At 39.9% G+C, this 15,019-nt stretch overlaps 1 protein-coding gene across 6 annotated transcripts in view; it reads right to left on the bottom strand.

Moving 5' to 3' along the window:
- Positions 1-15,019, bottom strand: part of STAU1 (staufen double-stranded RNA binding protein 1) — a 28,139-nt gene that overhangs the window by 4,499 nt on the left and 8,621 nt on the right. For 4 of the 6 annotated variants that reach the window (XM_082292898.1, XM_082292900.1, XM_082292895.1 and 1 more), the window contains 10 exons: positions 14,501-14,777; positions 13,579-13,703; positions 12,675-12,831; positions 10,959-11,097; positions 10,079-10,244; positions 5,074-5,172; positions 3,491-3,721; positions 2,785-2,928; positions 1,997-2,143; positions 1,093-1,165 (listed from right to left, as the gene is read on the bottom strand). In XM_082292898.1, the coding sequence (XP_082149024.1) occupies positions 1,093-1,165; positions 1,997-2,143; positions 2,785-2,928; positions 3,491-3,721; positions 5,074-5,172; positions 10,079-10,244; positions 10,959-11,097; positions 12,675-12,831; positions 13,579-13,703; positions 14,501-14,693 (1,474 nt within the window). In that variant the 5' untranslated portion in view covers positions 14,694-14,777. The remainder of the gene's footprint in view (positions 1-1,092; positions 1,166-1,996; positions 2,144-2,784; positions 2,929-3,490; positions 3,722-5,073; positions 5,173-10,078; positions 10,245-10,958; positions 11,098-12,674; positions 12,832-13,578; positions 13,704-14,500; positions 14,778-15,019) is intronic. The other 2 variants (XM_082292899.1, XM_082292897.1) reach the window with 1 other exon arrangement.

A 15,019-nucleotide genomic window follows, 5' to 3' on the forward strand; every position in this document is an offset into this window, starting at 1 on the left:
TTTTTTTATTCCATCATTTAAACTGTAGGAGCAAATAATGAAACCACAGAATGACCAGAACCACCATTAAATGATGTAAAGAGTGACAGTCCACAAAGTTTAAACTGTATATTGTGAGAACAACAGGTAGGAAAGGTAAAATGGAATGTTAGCACAAAGAAGCAAGACTATTTACAGCAAATGTCCAGCCACAGTCAATTGATAGCAATTTGCTGACATTATGGTATAAGTTAGATTAAAGAGGGATAAGAACACCTTTTTAAGGGGAACTCACACAGAGCTATGGATGAAACTTACACAGATGTGCTCAAGAAAATTGGGGAAGACAATGACACCAAAATAAACCAAGGAATCACTATTATGGCAGAACAGATTAATAAAGTTCTGCAGGGCAGAGCTGCTTCAAGCCTAAGGATGAAAGCCAAAACTTGTAGATGGAAGAAAACAGGGATAGAAAAATCTGAATAGGAAGTCAGGAAGTTTATCTAAGACCTTATGGATGCAGGAAAATAGTACTAAAGTCCAAGTCAATCCCAACTTACTATCATTTAAACAGCAAAGTTATACTCAAACACAAAGTACCTGAAACATGCTCTCTAGAACAGCAATCTGTGCTGACAGACAAACTCTCCAAAATGATTCCTCCCACCAGATGACATTCTGGAGAACAATGTCTGTGTACAGGGTGGCCAGGTTTGGGGTGTTTTGGTTCCAGCCTGCCACCTTGGGTGTGACCATCACAACTACTGACTGCCTGAAACAAGTGCAGGCACAGCTCCTGCTCTCAGTCATCAGAGACCAGGCACAGACAAAGGTGGTTCTGGACAAGGCCACTTCTTCCCTCTCCAACTCTGCCTTAGGTTGACCAGTTAGTACTGACACCCTTTCTCATCTTCATCCCAGGACCAGGGCCTTGGGAGGAATAAGTTCTTTGGAGTTTGAACCAAACCTTTCCAAGGGCTCCACTTGGTTTGCAAGGCAGCAGCTGCACAGCTCTGCTCATCCCAGAGTGCTACATGGCACTGCTGAAGGGACTGGGAACAGACCTGACACCCCCCAACAGGGCCCTGCTGCTTTCACCAGGTTACTCACTAGCTGAAGTCTCTTCAGAGCCCGGCTCAAAGAAGGTTACTTTTCTTCCATCACCTGGTTTTTTCACTGGGGTCTTAAAAATAAAAGGAAAAGAACTCAAATACACAATACCCCTTTAAAACTTTTTTCCCCATTAATTTTAAAACAAATTTAAAGTTTTCAAGATGCAGGTGATCTGACCAGCCAAAATTTAACTGAAAAAGTTATTATTCAAAAACATCAATAATCACATTGCTAGCAAGAAAAGAGAAGTTCAGTGATTCTTATTCATTGAAGGCCTAAAACTACCACATCCCAGAGAAGTGGTATTAGGAACACAGCTACTCAAAACTAGATACCAGAATAAAGCCAGTTAAACTGCCATTAGTTACTGGTACTGCTGAGGGGAGCATACCGGACACAAATGAGCACATACAAGAAAACAAGAGAACTAACCCTAGATTTGCTGTTTGAGCTCCCTGGTAGTATCTGCTGAATCACCAGCAGAACACAAGGCTCCTTCCCTGCTAAGGGACCCACCAGAGAAACCCATAACAAACTTTCCACTGCAACTGGTGACAAGGCTGTGTAAAACTGTAGCTACCAGAGTACTGTAACCTATAGGTCCGCAAGTTTCTAAGACAAACACATTGATTATCACAGGTTCTGAGACATTTCACAAAGCAGAACACATTCATTTAGCCTTCTGATGAGACTTTGATTTACTTGAAAACCCAAACACTTAATGTATCCAAAACACTGGATATGAAATATTTTTTCAGAGAGCAGTCCCCTCGATACCATAGTTTCCTGGCTAGCGCAGAGGGAATGAACTTCCTACCCTGTTACTGCCTTGCAAAGCTGCTTCAGTTTCAGCTCAGCCTTTGCTGCAACATTAACCAGCTGCTGCTTCCTCAAGACTCACCTTCTCTTCTGTCTTTAATGCTGGTTTTGGAGGTTGAGGTTGAGGGACTTTGAAACCTAAAATTTCCAACATATTTTCAGCTGCATTGCGTTTAGCAACCTTTTTGTTTGTGCCCATTCCTTCAGCTGTGTGTACACCAACTTTCACCTGGACAGAAGAGGAAGAAAACACAATTCTTAAGCAGTAGTATGGGGATTCCCTTATTAGTGATGTGTCTCAAGCATGCTGTGAGTCACAAAACAGTTCCAAGTGGTCATTGTTCTAAGCAAGTTGTCATTTATTATCAGTGATCATTGGCCTTCAAGCACAAAAAACCCAAAGAGAAGTCACACAAAGAACTGTGTTTCATCATCTCACCTTGGGTACCCAGGTTAGTAGTAATAAATCCTTTGCTACAAAATATAAGCAGCTTAGTATCTCTTAGCAGAACATTAATACTCCTGTTAATTAAAACATTAGGCAGTTACAACATAGACTACTGGTGCCCTGTGCAATTTCTTTTTAAACATGACTCAGATCACTTTTCTTGAACCTTTATCTTCTGTGAATGTAGCCCATTAGATATTTTGTTAAATCATGTCATGGAAACCTGTTAACTCTGTATATCATCATGACAACCTGATAGCCATTAAAAAAAAAAAAAAAAAGAGATGCGAGTCACACCACCAGATCTGTGCAGTGGTCACACCCCACACCACCAGATCTGTGCAGTGGTCACACCCCACACCACCAGATCTCTGCAGTGGTCACACCCCACACCACCAGATCTCTGCAGTGGTCACACCAACCTGCATCACGAACTCCCTGCGCCTGGGCAGCCCACGTTCTGTGATGAGCATGTACTCGGGCTCCTTCTCCTTCTTGGCCTGCTGTATCTGGGCAAGTCTGCTAATGGGATTCATTCCTTGACCGTATTCTGGACTTGTCTGCAGCTACATAGAATAGTGTTTAGGAAGTAAGACAAACTTTGTGAATATTTGGTTTAATAGACAAAACGCAGCATGACACTGAATTCATTCATCTCAAGATTTTAAAAATACTGAAATAAAAATTGCTTAATGAAACACTGTCACAGCCAAAGAGAAATACTGAATTTATCTGGCTCCGCTGTCACACTTGACCACATGTAACCTACCCTGCTAATAGCTTTACAAATTCTAATCCTGCTATATTAGGAGGGACAGCCTTGCAGGACAATTTGCACGAGCAAAATCAAGCAAAACCCGAAGCTGTAAAGTCTGAGGCTTTAAAGTCAGATCTTGATTTTTATGCACTGCTCTTTCTTTTCTAAGGTTTCTCTTTCATCCAGAATTTACTGGTAACTGCTATAAAAGTGGTGTCAGAACCCCATTAGAATGGGAGCAAAATAGCAGCTCATTTGTTGCACCAGACAACTGGGAAAGGTTGAGCAGCTGAAGAGTGTTTATAACTGACTCAGAAAAGCCTCTCTGATGATTATTTGCACAGTCAAATTTCCAACCTTTTCTCTCTTACCTTCACTATTGATTTTGTTTTCTTTTTGATTCGTGGCTTCATTTTCTCAACCATAGGAAGGGGTGGCAATTTTTTCAGTTCTTCTAGGACTGCTATTGCAGCATTTTTCTTTGAGATCTTCTTGCTTTTTCCTTCACCTTCACCCATGAATTCTCCAACTGATACCTTGGTTACAAAACTCTTCATATGGGGAGGACCACTTTCCTTGGTCACCTGTTTCAGAGGGAAAAACTGAGTGAAAGCGTGATAAACACTTATTAAAAATGGCAGGGCACATTGTTTATAGCAAACTTCTCTCAAGAACTAAGGATAAAGAGATTTTAGATCTTCATACCATCCAAAAAGTAAATCATATTCACTCTAATAACATATTCCCACCCAACTAAGCATATACTTTAAAAAGATCAGATGCAGCAAGCAGTAAACTGCATTTACACAAGTCATTAACCTTTCTTATTTAATTGACTGATTTACTGTTTCAGTATAAAAATATGACTGTTCTATTTCATCAGTGTGTACTTCCCCACAGTTAACATCACCTCATTAAATATATCATGGTACAGTAATAGAACATTACAGAGAAAGCAACTCTTTAGGATCTAGCATTTTAGTCCAGAAATTCTGACTTCTGAACTCTGAAGTTCTGAAGAATTCTGGAGATATCTAGGAGATAGCTGCCTGCTACAGATTTAGTCTTTTAACTCCATTCCTAACACATCGTACTCCAAAATATCCATATAGTCAAAAAGTAAGAATGAATTAAGAGCTTCCACCCACAATTGGCTTTGTGTGACAGTGTATTTTTACCAGCGATGCTCAGGCTGATCTGCAATAATTGAAAGTTTCATGTAAAATTTCATAGAACAGTTTCAGAAGCAATTTAGTTACACACAATTGCATTTTCTTACTATAATAATTCAGATATTGGCTTAAATGTTACTCTGCCAGCTCAGGAAAGCAGCATGATAAGTTATTATTTTAGTGAAACAGAGATGCTCCTGTGGAAGCTCCTGATTTAAGATAACTGAAATGATCAAGGAGGGGCAAAGAGGCAGCAAGCAGCCAGGCCAAAGGGAAAGGAAAGTCAGATGCACATGAGGTCACCTCATGGCAAGAAAAGAAACCTACTTGTGAGATTCTGCACCTCATGGGTAGTCCAGATCAGTGCTTAATTAAGCAAATACTTCCATATGTGTCTTTCAGAGTGAGCTCTACTCTTTTGCCTCGACTCTGCACTTCCATGTTCTAACCATTAATGCAGGGTTGTGTTTTGGTTCTTCACTGTAATACGTTTTTTTCAAAAAGCTTGGAAAAAAGATTGCACAGACGACCACAGCATAGCTGTTCACTCCATGTGATCATTTTAGGGCATGAACTTGTGAACAGGTGGATTTTTCTTTTTTCTTCCCTTTACCATATAATCTCCAAGACAAATCAGGGTGACTGTCAAAGGTGAAAGTGTATTCACAACTAACAAGACATGTTAAAAGTCAGTTGTTTGGGTTATCTAGGAGAGACTCAGCTTAATGTGCACCCTTAATAGTCTAATAAAAACAAATCTAGAGCTTGTAAAATAAACATACCTCAAAATTCACAGGCAAGTTCCTTTTAAGTGCAATCTCAAAAACTTGGCTTATTTCAGATTTATTGAGATTTTCATCATCTGGTTCTTTTCCGTTAACCTAAAAGAAGCATACTCTATTTAAAATAAAGATCCTATTAAATTGAATTTTATCCATTCAACCACTTTACTGAACTCTGCAAATTTTAAGTACTCTAACCTTTACTGCCATGTTACATGAATGTGGAGAAATGCAGCTCACACACTACAGAACTGAATCTTAAGAAGCTCATTAAGGTGTATGTGTAAAAGGTTGCAAACCTTCATATTTTCATGTGCTCATTACAAGAGAGAACAAAATGAATAAACGCCAATAGGTTTAAAAATGTGTTTAAAGAAAGTGCTACGTGATTTCCAAATGGAAGTACCTTTATGAAATACAATTTTCATATACTGACTGGACATTTGCACCAAAAGCACTAAGACAGGATCAGGTAAGAGAAAGGGCAGGAAAAATAAAGATTCTAAGAGTGGGACCAGTGTGAATGAGGGATGGCTGACGAGCCCCCTGGCACAGTCCTGTCTTTTCACATGCTCCCTTGTAAGTGCTTCATCTGCAGCTTTGTTTTCTCATGTCAAGAACATCCTATCAGGAACTTCCCTAAATCAAACACAGACCATCTCTGAAAACTCAAACCTGCTAGGACAACAGTGCCAGGGAAGCTTTCCTACAGGCACATCTATGTATCTCCAGGTAAAACTTTGACTCGGATTCCAAAAATGTCTTCACTGGTGCTGGCATCAACATGAGCTAAGGCATGTCAACAGCAACAGAGAAATTTTAGGACTAAGTGTCCAGCAGGGATATTGGAAAGATTATGATAAAGATGAACAGCAACAATACCACCAATTTTATCATGCCGCAATACTAGCTATGCAGCCAGGTAATAAAAATTATTTAAGTATCTTACTGGAGCAGCAGCAGGGGAGCTGAGCTAAAAAGCTTTCATAGATTAAAACTTGTTTGATGGCAGCAAGCATCCCCCAGGTCTGCTACTAACAGGTTAGTTTAAAACATGAAGGATTTTTTTATCCCATCAGTTAAGACAGCCTCTTCCCATCTCAGAAAAAAAAAAATTAGTAAAATTTTCACTCCTCCCACTGTCCGATCAGACTTCCCACTGTTCTCATGGGCTGACTTGTCCGTCAGGCTTGAGCTGCAGGGGAGCACGCTGGGCACAGCCCTGGCACTGCTGGTGCCAGGGGCAGAGGCAGAGCAGGTCCGTGTGGGGCCGTCCCAGAGCACTGCTCTGCTCTGGAGCTGGGCACGGCCCCGCGCGCGGGGCAAAACCGGGCAAAAAGGGGCACAACTGGGCAAAAGGGACAAAACTGAGATCGAGTACAGCAGCCTAAAGTCTCAATCATCATCTCCCAAATCCCATTGCCAACGCACTTGCTAAGTTCACAAGGAACAGCAGCATATTCCCAGGAGCAATATTTGAACTCCTAAGGCCACGTTCACTCTGGCACTGCCAGGAAGGGTCTGTCACTGTCCTCACTCACCAACATTGGCACAACAACTTCAATCACAAGTACTTTTCCTCTCCTTGTAATTTCAGATATATTCTAGTTTTTCAAATTCCAATGTTTTTCTTTGTGAAGATGACCAGGACTTCTCTTTACTGGATTAAATTTTTGCCACTTAATATCCTCTCAGGAGAACACAATTAATAGAAGGGAATTATTTGCTCTATTGCAGTGTATGTTTTTAACATATTCTAAGTCTGTGTGCACTGCGCAAAATGAAGGTTCTTTTCCTCAATACCTTTATCTAAAATAATGAGTTATTATTATTCTTATGAAAATAACCATTAACAGACTATAGCTATTTTACTGATTATTTTGCCTCTACTTGAGTTCTGGATCAGTTTACTTTATAAAGCGAAAATAATCATACACACACACTCTCACTCTTTCCCTGCACACTTCAAGGCAGGTGATGCCTAAAGTTTATTTTTGAAGTATTTTGCATGTTTGCATTGACTAAACTCTCCAGGAATTATGCCTCTAAATCTGAATGAGACCCCGAAGCATTTACCACTCTTAGCTCTCATCACATTGTTCAAGCAAATTCCAAAAGTACTGTACTCCATTAGGAGGGACTTGCCCTCTTCCAGGAACTCCTTCCACAGGCCCTTCCTCAAGGCTGCTTGTGAGCAAACACCAACACCTGTGGAGGTGCTGCCCAGAAATGCACTGATTAATCAGTCATCAGCCTGAGCCTGTTCTTCCACATTAAGGGTACTAAGAGCAGCTGATATTTACCAAATGAGTTGGCAACAAACACAGAAGCAAATTTTGAGGCAAAAATAGAATCCCTGCCTAAGAGTCATGCTAGGAAGCTCAGCTTTACATGTTTCCTAAGCTTTAAATCAATGCTTTATCATTTGTCTTTGAATATGCTAACCCCATCCTGCACCTTCACCAGCACGTCCAACCCCGGCCACACTGAAGGTCCTTGTGAGGGCTCCCACTGCAGCCCCCTCTCAATGAAGAGCTCTAACATTCAACTGAGTTCTTCACACAGGGCTTGGTCCAGCCAAGAGCCAATATTATCACTTTCTTTTTCCTGCCACTTGCTCCTAGATATGCAGCCTGAAAAGGTGTGAGAAATGGTCATTCTTTCCCTTAAAGTCTAATAATTTCATTCAATGATTTCTTCTTAGAATCACAGAACCATTTAGTTTGGAAAAGATCTTTAAGATCATTGAGCCCAACTGTTATTGTGCACTGAATATTTTCTAATTTAAAAATAAAGAGCAAAATTCCATAAAACCAAAAATTTGTAAAAAAACCCCCAAATAATAAAAAAATTTAGAAAATTACTCCCCCTTAAAACACATTAGTTCAAACTTCAGAATATTCTGTTTACACAAGCATACACACAAATGGGATACACCAAAATAACTACATTTAAAAGGAAAATTACTGGCAACATCATATGACTGGGAGGAAGTATCAGGATTATGTCTGTTTGTGAAATCTTCATTTGCCTCTGTTGTATACAGGCATCTTTAACAGCATCTCTCGTGACCCCACACTCCTGTATCCTTTCAGGCCCCTGCCTCAGTGGATGCAGGAATGAACAGGGTTCACTTAGCACCACAACCTTCCTTATTCTACCTTCATCTTGGCTACAGTGAAATGCTGCGACAAAAACAATTCCCTCAGACTTTCCTAAAACTACAACAGTTGAAAGCCACAAATATCAATTAATTCAAGTACCAAACTTTAAGTGAAAACTCGATTTATTCAAGTATTTGTTATAAACCAGCACCCCCTGTTCCAAGGCCCACTCTCCTTCTCCTAAGCTGCATTTCCTATTGTTCCTTTTACAGACAAGTCAAATATAAATTGAAAAATAAAATGAGAAATGCAGTTTTCTCAGAGTCAAGACACCATTCAGGTCCTGTCTTCTTAATAAAATAATTCTCCCTTCTTGCAGTGTCTTACATAATTTACTTCCTCTACCTCTGGATTTATATCCCTCACACAGAATGAGATGTCCTAAAACAACTGCAGTGTTTGTTCTGAAGACCTCACATTATCCAACTCCAAACCAAAATTCTCTACATTTCCAGAAAGTCACCTGTACTGAAGCATCTCTAAAACACTTAAAGAATAGTTCAGTGACATGTGAGCCCTGCAGAGCTGCTCTCCCTGGGTCTGTGCTCCCTGAGGGGGAAAAGGGCCCATGAGAGCAGCTTATCTGTTACGAGGATGGGTGCAAAAAGGGGATGTTCTGCACCACTGATACAGAACAATATTCCAGAATTTGGGGTTCCCAGAACTGAAGGGGAACATCCTCCTCTGCTTTGGCCTCTCCTGCATGAGGACCAGCTGGCCCCTGCCCACACTCTGCCAGTCACCAGTTCAGATTTCAGTGCAGGGCTCACCCCAAGTCCCAGCTCCTGTTCCCAGCATCACTCTCTTTTCCCAACAGCATCTGTAATCCCTAGGAGCTTCCATCTTTCAATAATCTGCATTCCTCCAGGAGAGCTTTTGCTTACCCGAAGCACCTCCATCAATGCCTCCCAAGCCTCTTCCCTGAACTGTCAGATCCAGTGCTTTTGCCCAGTTACCTGGGCAATGCTCACTCCCACACACACCAAGTTTTAACTCAGTGTCCCTTGACTTCCCAACACATTTCCTCAAGCCTCTTGCTCTGCCATTCCTGGTAGTTCCCAGCTATTTTTTTCTCAGTCTGAGACCCCTTGTTGCCTTCTTGCCCAATTCTTCATTTTCCTTCTTTCTCAGCACACAGCCAGACTCCACATCCAGCAAGTTCTCACACTCCCCAGATTGCAAAGCAGCCAACACGCACGGAGGGGTGCAGGCTCCCAGCCAGCCCAGCAGCAAAGCAACTCCTGTGCCCACAGTGAGACCTTCTGCCCAAAGCCACTCAACCAAAAAGCATGAAAAACACAGTAACGGTATTGGAATGCAAAGTGCTGGGCAGCCATAAGTATATGAAGGGATAAAAACTGTCTTCTTATATTCCTATCAAAATGTGTGTATGAGTTTACTACTTCCATGCATTTCTTGTTCTTCTAGAACTTCCATGGTTCTTTCCAAAATCATGTAGGGATTTTGCCCAGGAAGTAAATCCATGCCTGAGTTTTATGTTGCCTATTTATGCACTTCTTCAGAAGTTTGTTTATGATCTGTACCTGGTAAGATATTAATTCCTATCTATGCTTCCAGTGCTCATATCTGACAGAGGTCTACAGCATTGCTGTGGAAAAATATGACAGTAAAAAAATTAACAATTTCATCTGGGAAAATTCTAGTTCCATAGAAATTTATGGTTTTAAATCAAAGTGTTTCTATTGACACAAGTAAGTCACCACTGCTACACAGAATTAAATTTCCCAACTGTCCCCTTCCTCTCAATAAGAAAAAAATCTATAGTAATATCCCAGTTTATTCTAGCAATTTATGCTTACAACACTAAGATTAATTCCCACCTCTGGTTTCTCAGGCAAGGGCTCATTCTGCAGAACTTTCAGTGCTTTAGCAGCTGCATCATGCTTAGCAGCTTGTCTTGTTCTTCCCTTCCCATGAAACTGCTGCCCTCCAATTGAAAGCTCCACTTGGTAAAGTAAAGGCCCGACAGGAAATGGGTAAAAGTACCTGCAAAGAAAGAGGTAAATAAGCAAATGATTTGGCCTACAAAGTAAACAGACATCTAAGTTAGATGTGGGTCAATGTCTTGGATATCAATAACCACAATTCACCATGGAAGCCCTAATTTTAAAAAATCAAATTTTGATTTACAGCTTTAAAGAATTTAGTGAGCAACCTTTGAAACAAATATTGACATTCCTTGTTTTACAATAGGAACACATTTCTGACCAAGTGCTACACAAAGACAACATAACCATGCTTCTATGGACTTGGCAGGCCAGGAAGTTTTGAATTCTAAGTTCCTATGCCTATATAGAATTCTTTAAACTGCAACTTTAATTTAAATAGTTTCAGAAGAAGCATCAAACTGTTTTCTTCAGTTTTGCTTTTACACACAAAGGAAATGCAGGAAATATGTACCTAATATTTAGCTATTTGCTCAATGAAGCTGGCTATACATGAATGTTCTCAAAAAGACTTCAATTTTCAGTCCAGCTCCCTTGCCCCCACCCCAAAGAAATAAAGCACTGGAGATAAGGCAAATTACAGATATTGGTGGGTGTACTTCTCCAAAGCTCCTGCCTTGCAAGCTGGCCATGTTTCAGCTGAGTGTCCCTGGAAGGGGGACACAGCCAGTTTTCAGAAGTCAGCATCGAGGCACAGGGTGGTGAGAGCAGAGGTTCAAAGGTAGGAGCCTGCATTCCCCGAGCCAACACCTACCGTGGGGGGTAGGTACCACCTCGCATGGTGTAGTTGTAGGTGGATCTCATCCCCGTGTAAGGGTCGATGGGTTTGTACATGGGCTTCTTCCCCAGCTTCATGCAAAGTGCATTCAACTCCACTGTGGGGGTTACACTGTCTAAATAAAAAGGAATAGAAAGGGTTGTCCAGCTGTCACAAGGAACAGAGACAATTTAAACTCTTTTTGCTGGCTCAAAGCAGGGAAAAATGAGCTCAACTTTTGCCACATGCAGTATCTTAAATGACTGAATTCCAAACAGAACTGCTAATGAACAGAAAGAGAATAAGTCTGTATGATGCACATTAAATCAGCAGCCTAGTACAGCTGTGGCAAGTCCTGTTACAAAAAAGTAAATTTGCAGGGAGCTCTTTTTGGATTTTTTTTTTTTTTTTGCTTTTAATTTCTGAAGCTGCTAATTTACCTACATTTACAGTGTATCTAACAAAGTGCAGAAAAAGAATTTTCTGCAGGAAAAAAATTTCTCCAAATATACATTCTACATCCTTTCTGTGTCTCTTGTTTACTGCGAATGATCAAACATTTCTCTGTCCTCAATGACCTAAGAACGATTTTTATGACTCTTCACTTTCAAATCACACCTGGCCTTGTCAAAAGGCAGGTAAATTGCTACTGAGGGCTAAAACATTTCTCTCAGTGCCGGTATTGTGGGCATGAAGAACTGACTCCCAGTCCATTCTCACTGGAGAAAGAACAGGCAAGTGTCAATTTTTTCTACCACAGGTCTCACTGGCTCAGAAATCAGTTGTACTCTAGTACAAGAGGTCTGGTGTGAGGTAATTGCCAAAAGAAAGTGAAACTATGGAACAGATGCACAAAGTAAGTACTTGATAGCTTTTAGTATTTTCACTGTTGACCGTACAAAGTGTTTCTAAGGAATGAATTTAGGCAGTATCAGAACAAAGGAGAAGTTTTAACCCTTGCTGAACACACTAATGCTGTCCTAACAGCTTTGGCCTACATGCAAAGCACACACGTGTGCAGCTAAGATGTGAAGACTGCATACAGAATTTTACATTTTAAAAAGAGCTTAAAAGCAATCTAAGTAATGTAAGAACTTCACTAAACATAGCAAACTACAATTTCAATGCTTTTATACAAATCAAGGTATATATTTATCTTTAAAGTACAAATTACACAAATTCCAAAGTTCTGATCCCATCTCCCACAACATAAACTTCTTTGGGTTTTTTGAAATTAACATTTCTAAAGTAGTCTTTTTTGTCCAGCTTTTGAACTATCCTGTCAGAATTACGTAACTCGTTCATCTGCCCATGAAAAAGATTATTCTTTGCTGTGACCAAATTCCTCAAGTAGTTTTTTGTTCTTGTTGTTCTTTTTTTAATTTGTTTTTTTTTAGGATTAGGATAAACATCTTTTTCAGGATTTCCTAGAGTGTTACAATACAAGACAGTAAATCAAGCAACAGGTTCTTCAAGCCAGAATGATTTGACGGAAAAAAAAAATATTTTAAACTTAATATATTTATCATGTCACCTACAACAATCAAAGATTAAATCAAGATGAAGTTCTCACAAAACCTGACAATTTCCATTATTAAACAGGCAGAATCACAGTTTTTATTTGTCCTCATGCAACTTCAATACATACCAAAAGCAGAAAGGTGTATTCTCTCTATGTATAACTATTTTAAATCAGTTTGTTGTGGCATATACCTGGATTCTTGCCTTCACTACGAGATGGACGAGCTGTAGGCTTAGGGAATTTTGTCCCTTCCAAAGCTTTGGCAGCTGCTGCATGTTGCGCTTTTTTAATACTAGTTCCTTCAGCTTCCCAATGCTGGTCCCCAAGAGTCAGCTGCACTGTAAACACCTCAAAACCAGAAACAGGGTATTTTGTAAAAAGCTGCTTCAGAGTTAATGTAGTTTATTAGACCCTATTACACAAAACAATGAGTCTTTCAGTGATGCACAAGTTGAGAATATGGTAATCCAAGTTCTCCTTAACTCCCAGGTCATCTCCAGATTTTCAACACTTTGGACATCAACAGGATTTTCCCAATTACTGAACTAAGAATTTCACAACAATTGTAGCTGGCAAATATCCTGCATGAGATCTGACAGGCTAAAAACCCAGAGCAGTGTGGGGAGAGGTGACAGCCCCAGGGGAGCTGCTGTGCCCAGGTCACTGAACAGCAGACTGGAAACTCACCCTTCTTTGTGACACATAACTCCATTTTTGCTTTAATCCTCTGAAAGGTTTTTTAAAGCTATTTTTCAGCAGTTTGAAGAAAGTTAAGTTCCCACTATACCATAAAAGCTTCTACATGCCCACAGATGAATGAAACACAATTGAACAGATGTTCTCAATGTTATTCCAATACTTTCTGTAAATGCCAACTCCTTCACACCTTGACACCTCGTGACATTTTGAGAACCCAACTTTTTAGTTCCCAGGTACCAGTTTCACACTTGCCTACCATTGATGCTCTGGGGGGGGCTTCCCTTTCCTCTCCATTACTCTGGATTATTTTGCACCAAAATAACACACTTCACCTTTCCACTCCTGAAGGTGAAAGAGCACGAGCAGCAGCAATAAGAAACTTGTATGAACATTTACCTTAGAATGAGCTGGACCTTGCTCACTCAGAAGCTTATACTCGGGCTGAATCTTGTTGAAACGGGCTAATTCATTCACAAGACACATGGGGGTTTTCTCTTTGGGGTTTGCCATGTTTGAAGGAGCTGAAAGGTTGCATAAGATCAGATAAATGAACTGATAACTGTGAACTGTACTACAAATTTTAATTAAAAAAAAGAAATCTCAGTGGCTTAGCATTTAGTTGTGTGCAATGCTGGAATAGACAGCTTTGCTCACTGGCCAAACTGGTAACAATCTATTGAACTCTGGGATTTCCAAGCAATGCTCATGCCTAAAAAGCATCATCATTAAATTCAAGGTTCTAACGCAAGCCAGAAGTAGGAAGTTAGAAGACTCCTGCATACAGCTCCCATCTTATCCAGTACATTTCAAGGTCCAAATCTTCCAAGTATTCATAATTACCACTTGCTTTGAATAATTTCAAAACCTCACATTTCCCTTTTCCTGTTTTCCCCTATTAGCTATTTTTTATTACTCTTTATTTGTTCTCTTGCATTTTTTTAGTGTAATATATTTATCGTTAAACTGGTCATAGAAGAACTAAAGATAATAGAACTAAAACTATTTCCAGCAACACTTTTTTGTACTTAAAACAAGCTACTGGTAGAAAAGATGGATAGTAATGTTTCAAAAATTTATGTCATACAATTAAAAATATTCTTTACTATTACAAACATATCATTTAATTGCTGGAACTTTAGGTTAAAGTATGCTTCTACCTGTCTCCAACAGATTTCATTCCATAGGGAGAAAGCATTGCAAGCTACTGCAGTTGGATAAATATTACTTTTAAATCATGTGTAGGCGCAAGGCATCAGGAATATATCAAGCCAAACTGTAAGGGTTAAAAATACATACAGTTATTGGCCCTCTATCTTACCTGCAGCTGCATTGGTGGATGTAACTGAAGCAGAGGGCAAAGCAGAGTTTTGGATAGGTCTGCCTGCATTTTCAGAGGGCAAAGAACTAGTAGTAGAAGGTATACTCAAAGGCTGTGAAAGAGATGGGGTTTTATTCAGTATTTGGCTCCCAGCAAGGGCAGCAGAAGGTGTCTGAATCTGAACTTGAGACATGTTTCACTTCCAACCAGAGCAGATTCTGTAGGCAAACAGCTTTGAACGCAGACAAATTCCAATTTTGGAAGCCAAATTATTGACCTAAAACGTAAAGATGAAAAACAGATTATACTAAATATTTAGCATTCTCTAACTAACAATCTACTGAAATTATTCCTCCATCAGCGAAAGGAGAAACAGTGTTCAACCAAGCACCCATTGTTCCCATTTTGTCCAATTAGTCCCTCACACATCCAATTTGCACAGCACAGTTCCACCCATACACCCCACTGTGTTTCACACTTCTTTCATTTATAGAAGAGTAGTACAGAAGCGTTATTTAT

Source organism: Coloeus monedula (assembly GCF_965178545.1).
Source record: "Coloeus monedula genome assembly, chromosome: 17".
NCBI classification, from domain to species: Eukaryota; Metazoa; Chordata; class Aves; order Passeriformes; family Corvidae; genus Coloeus; species Coloeus monedula.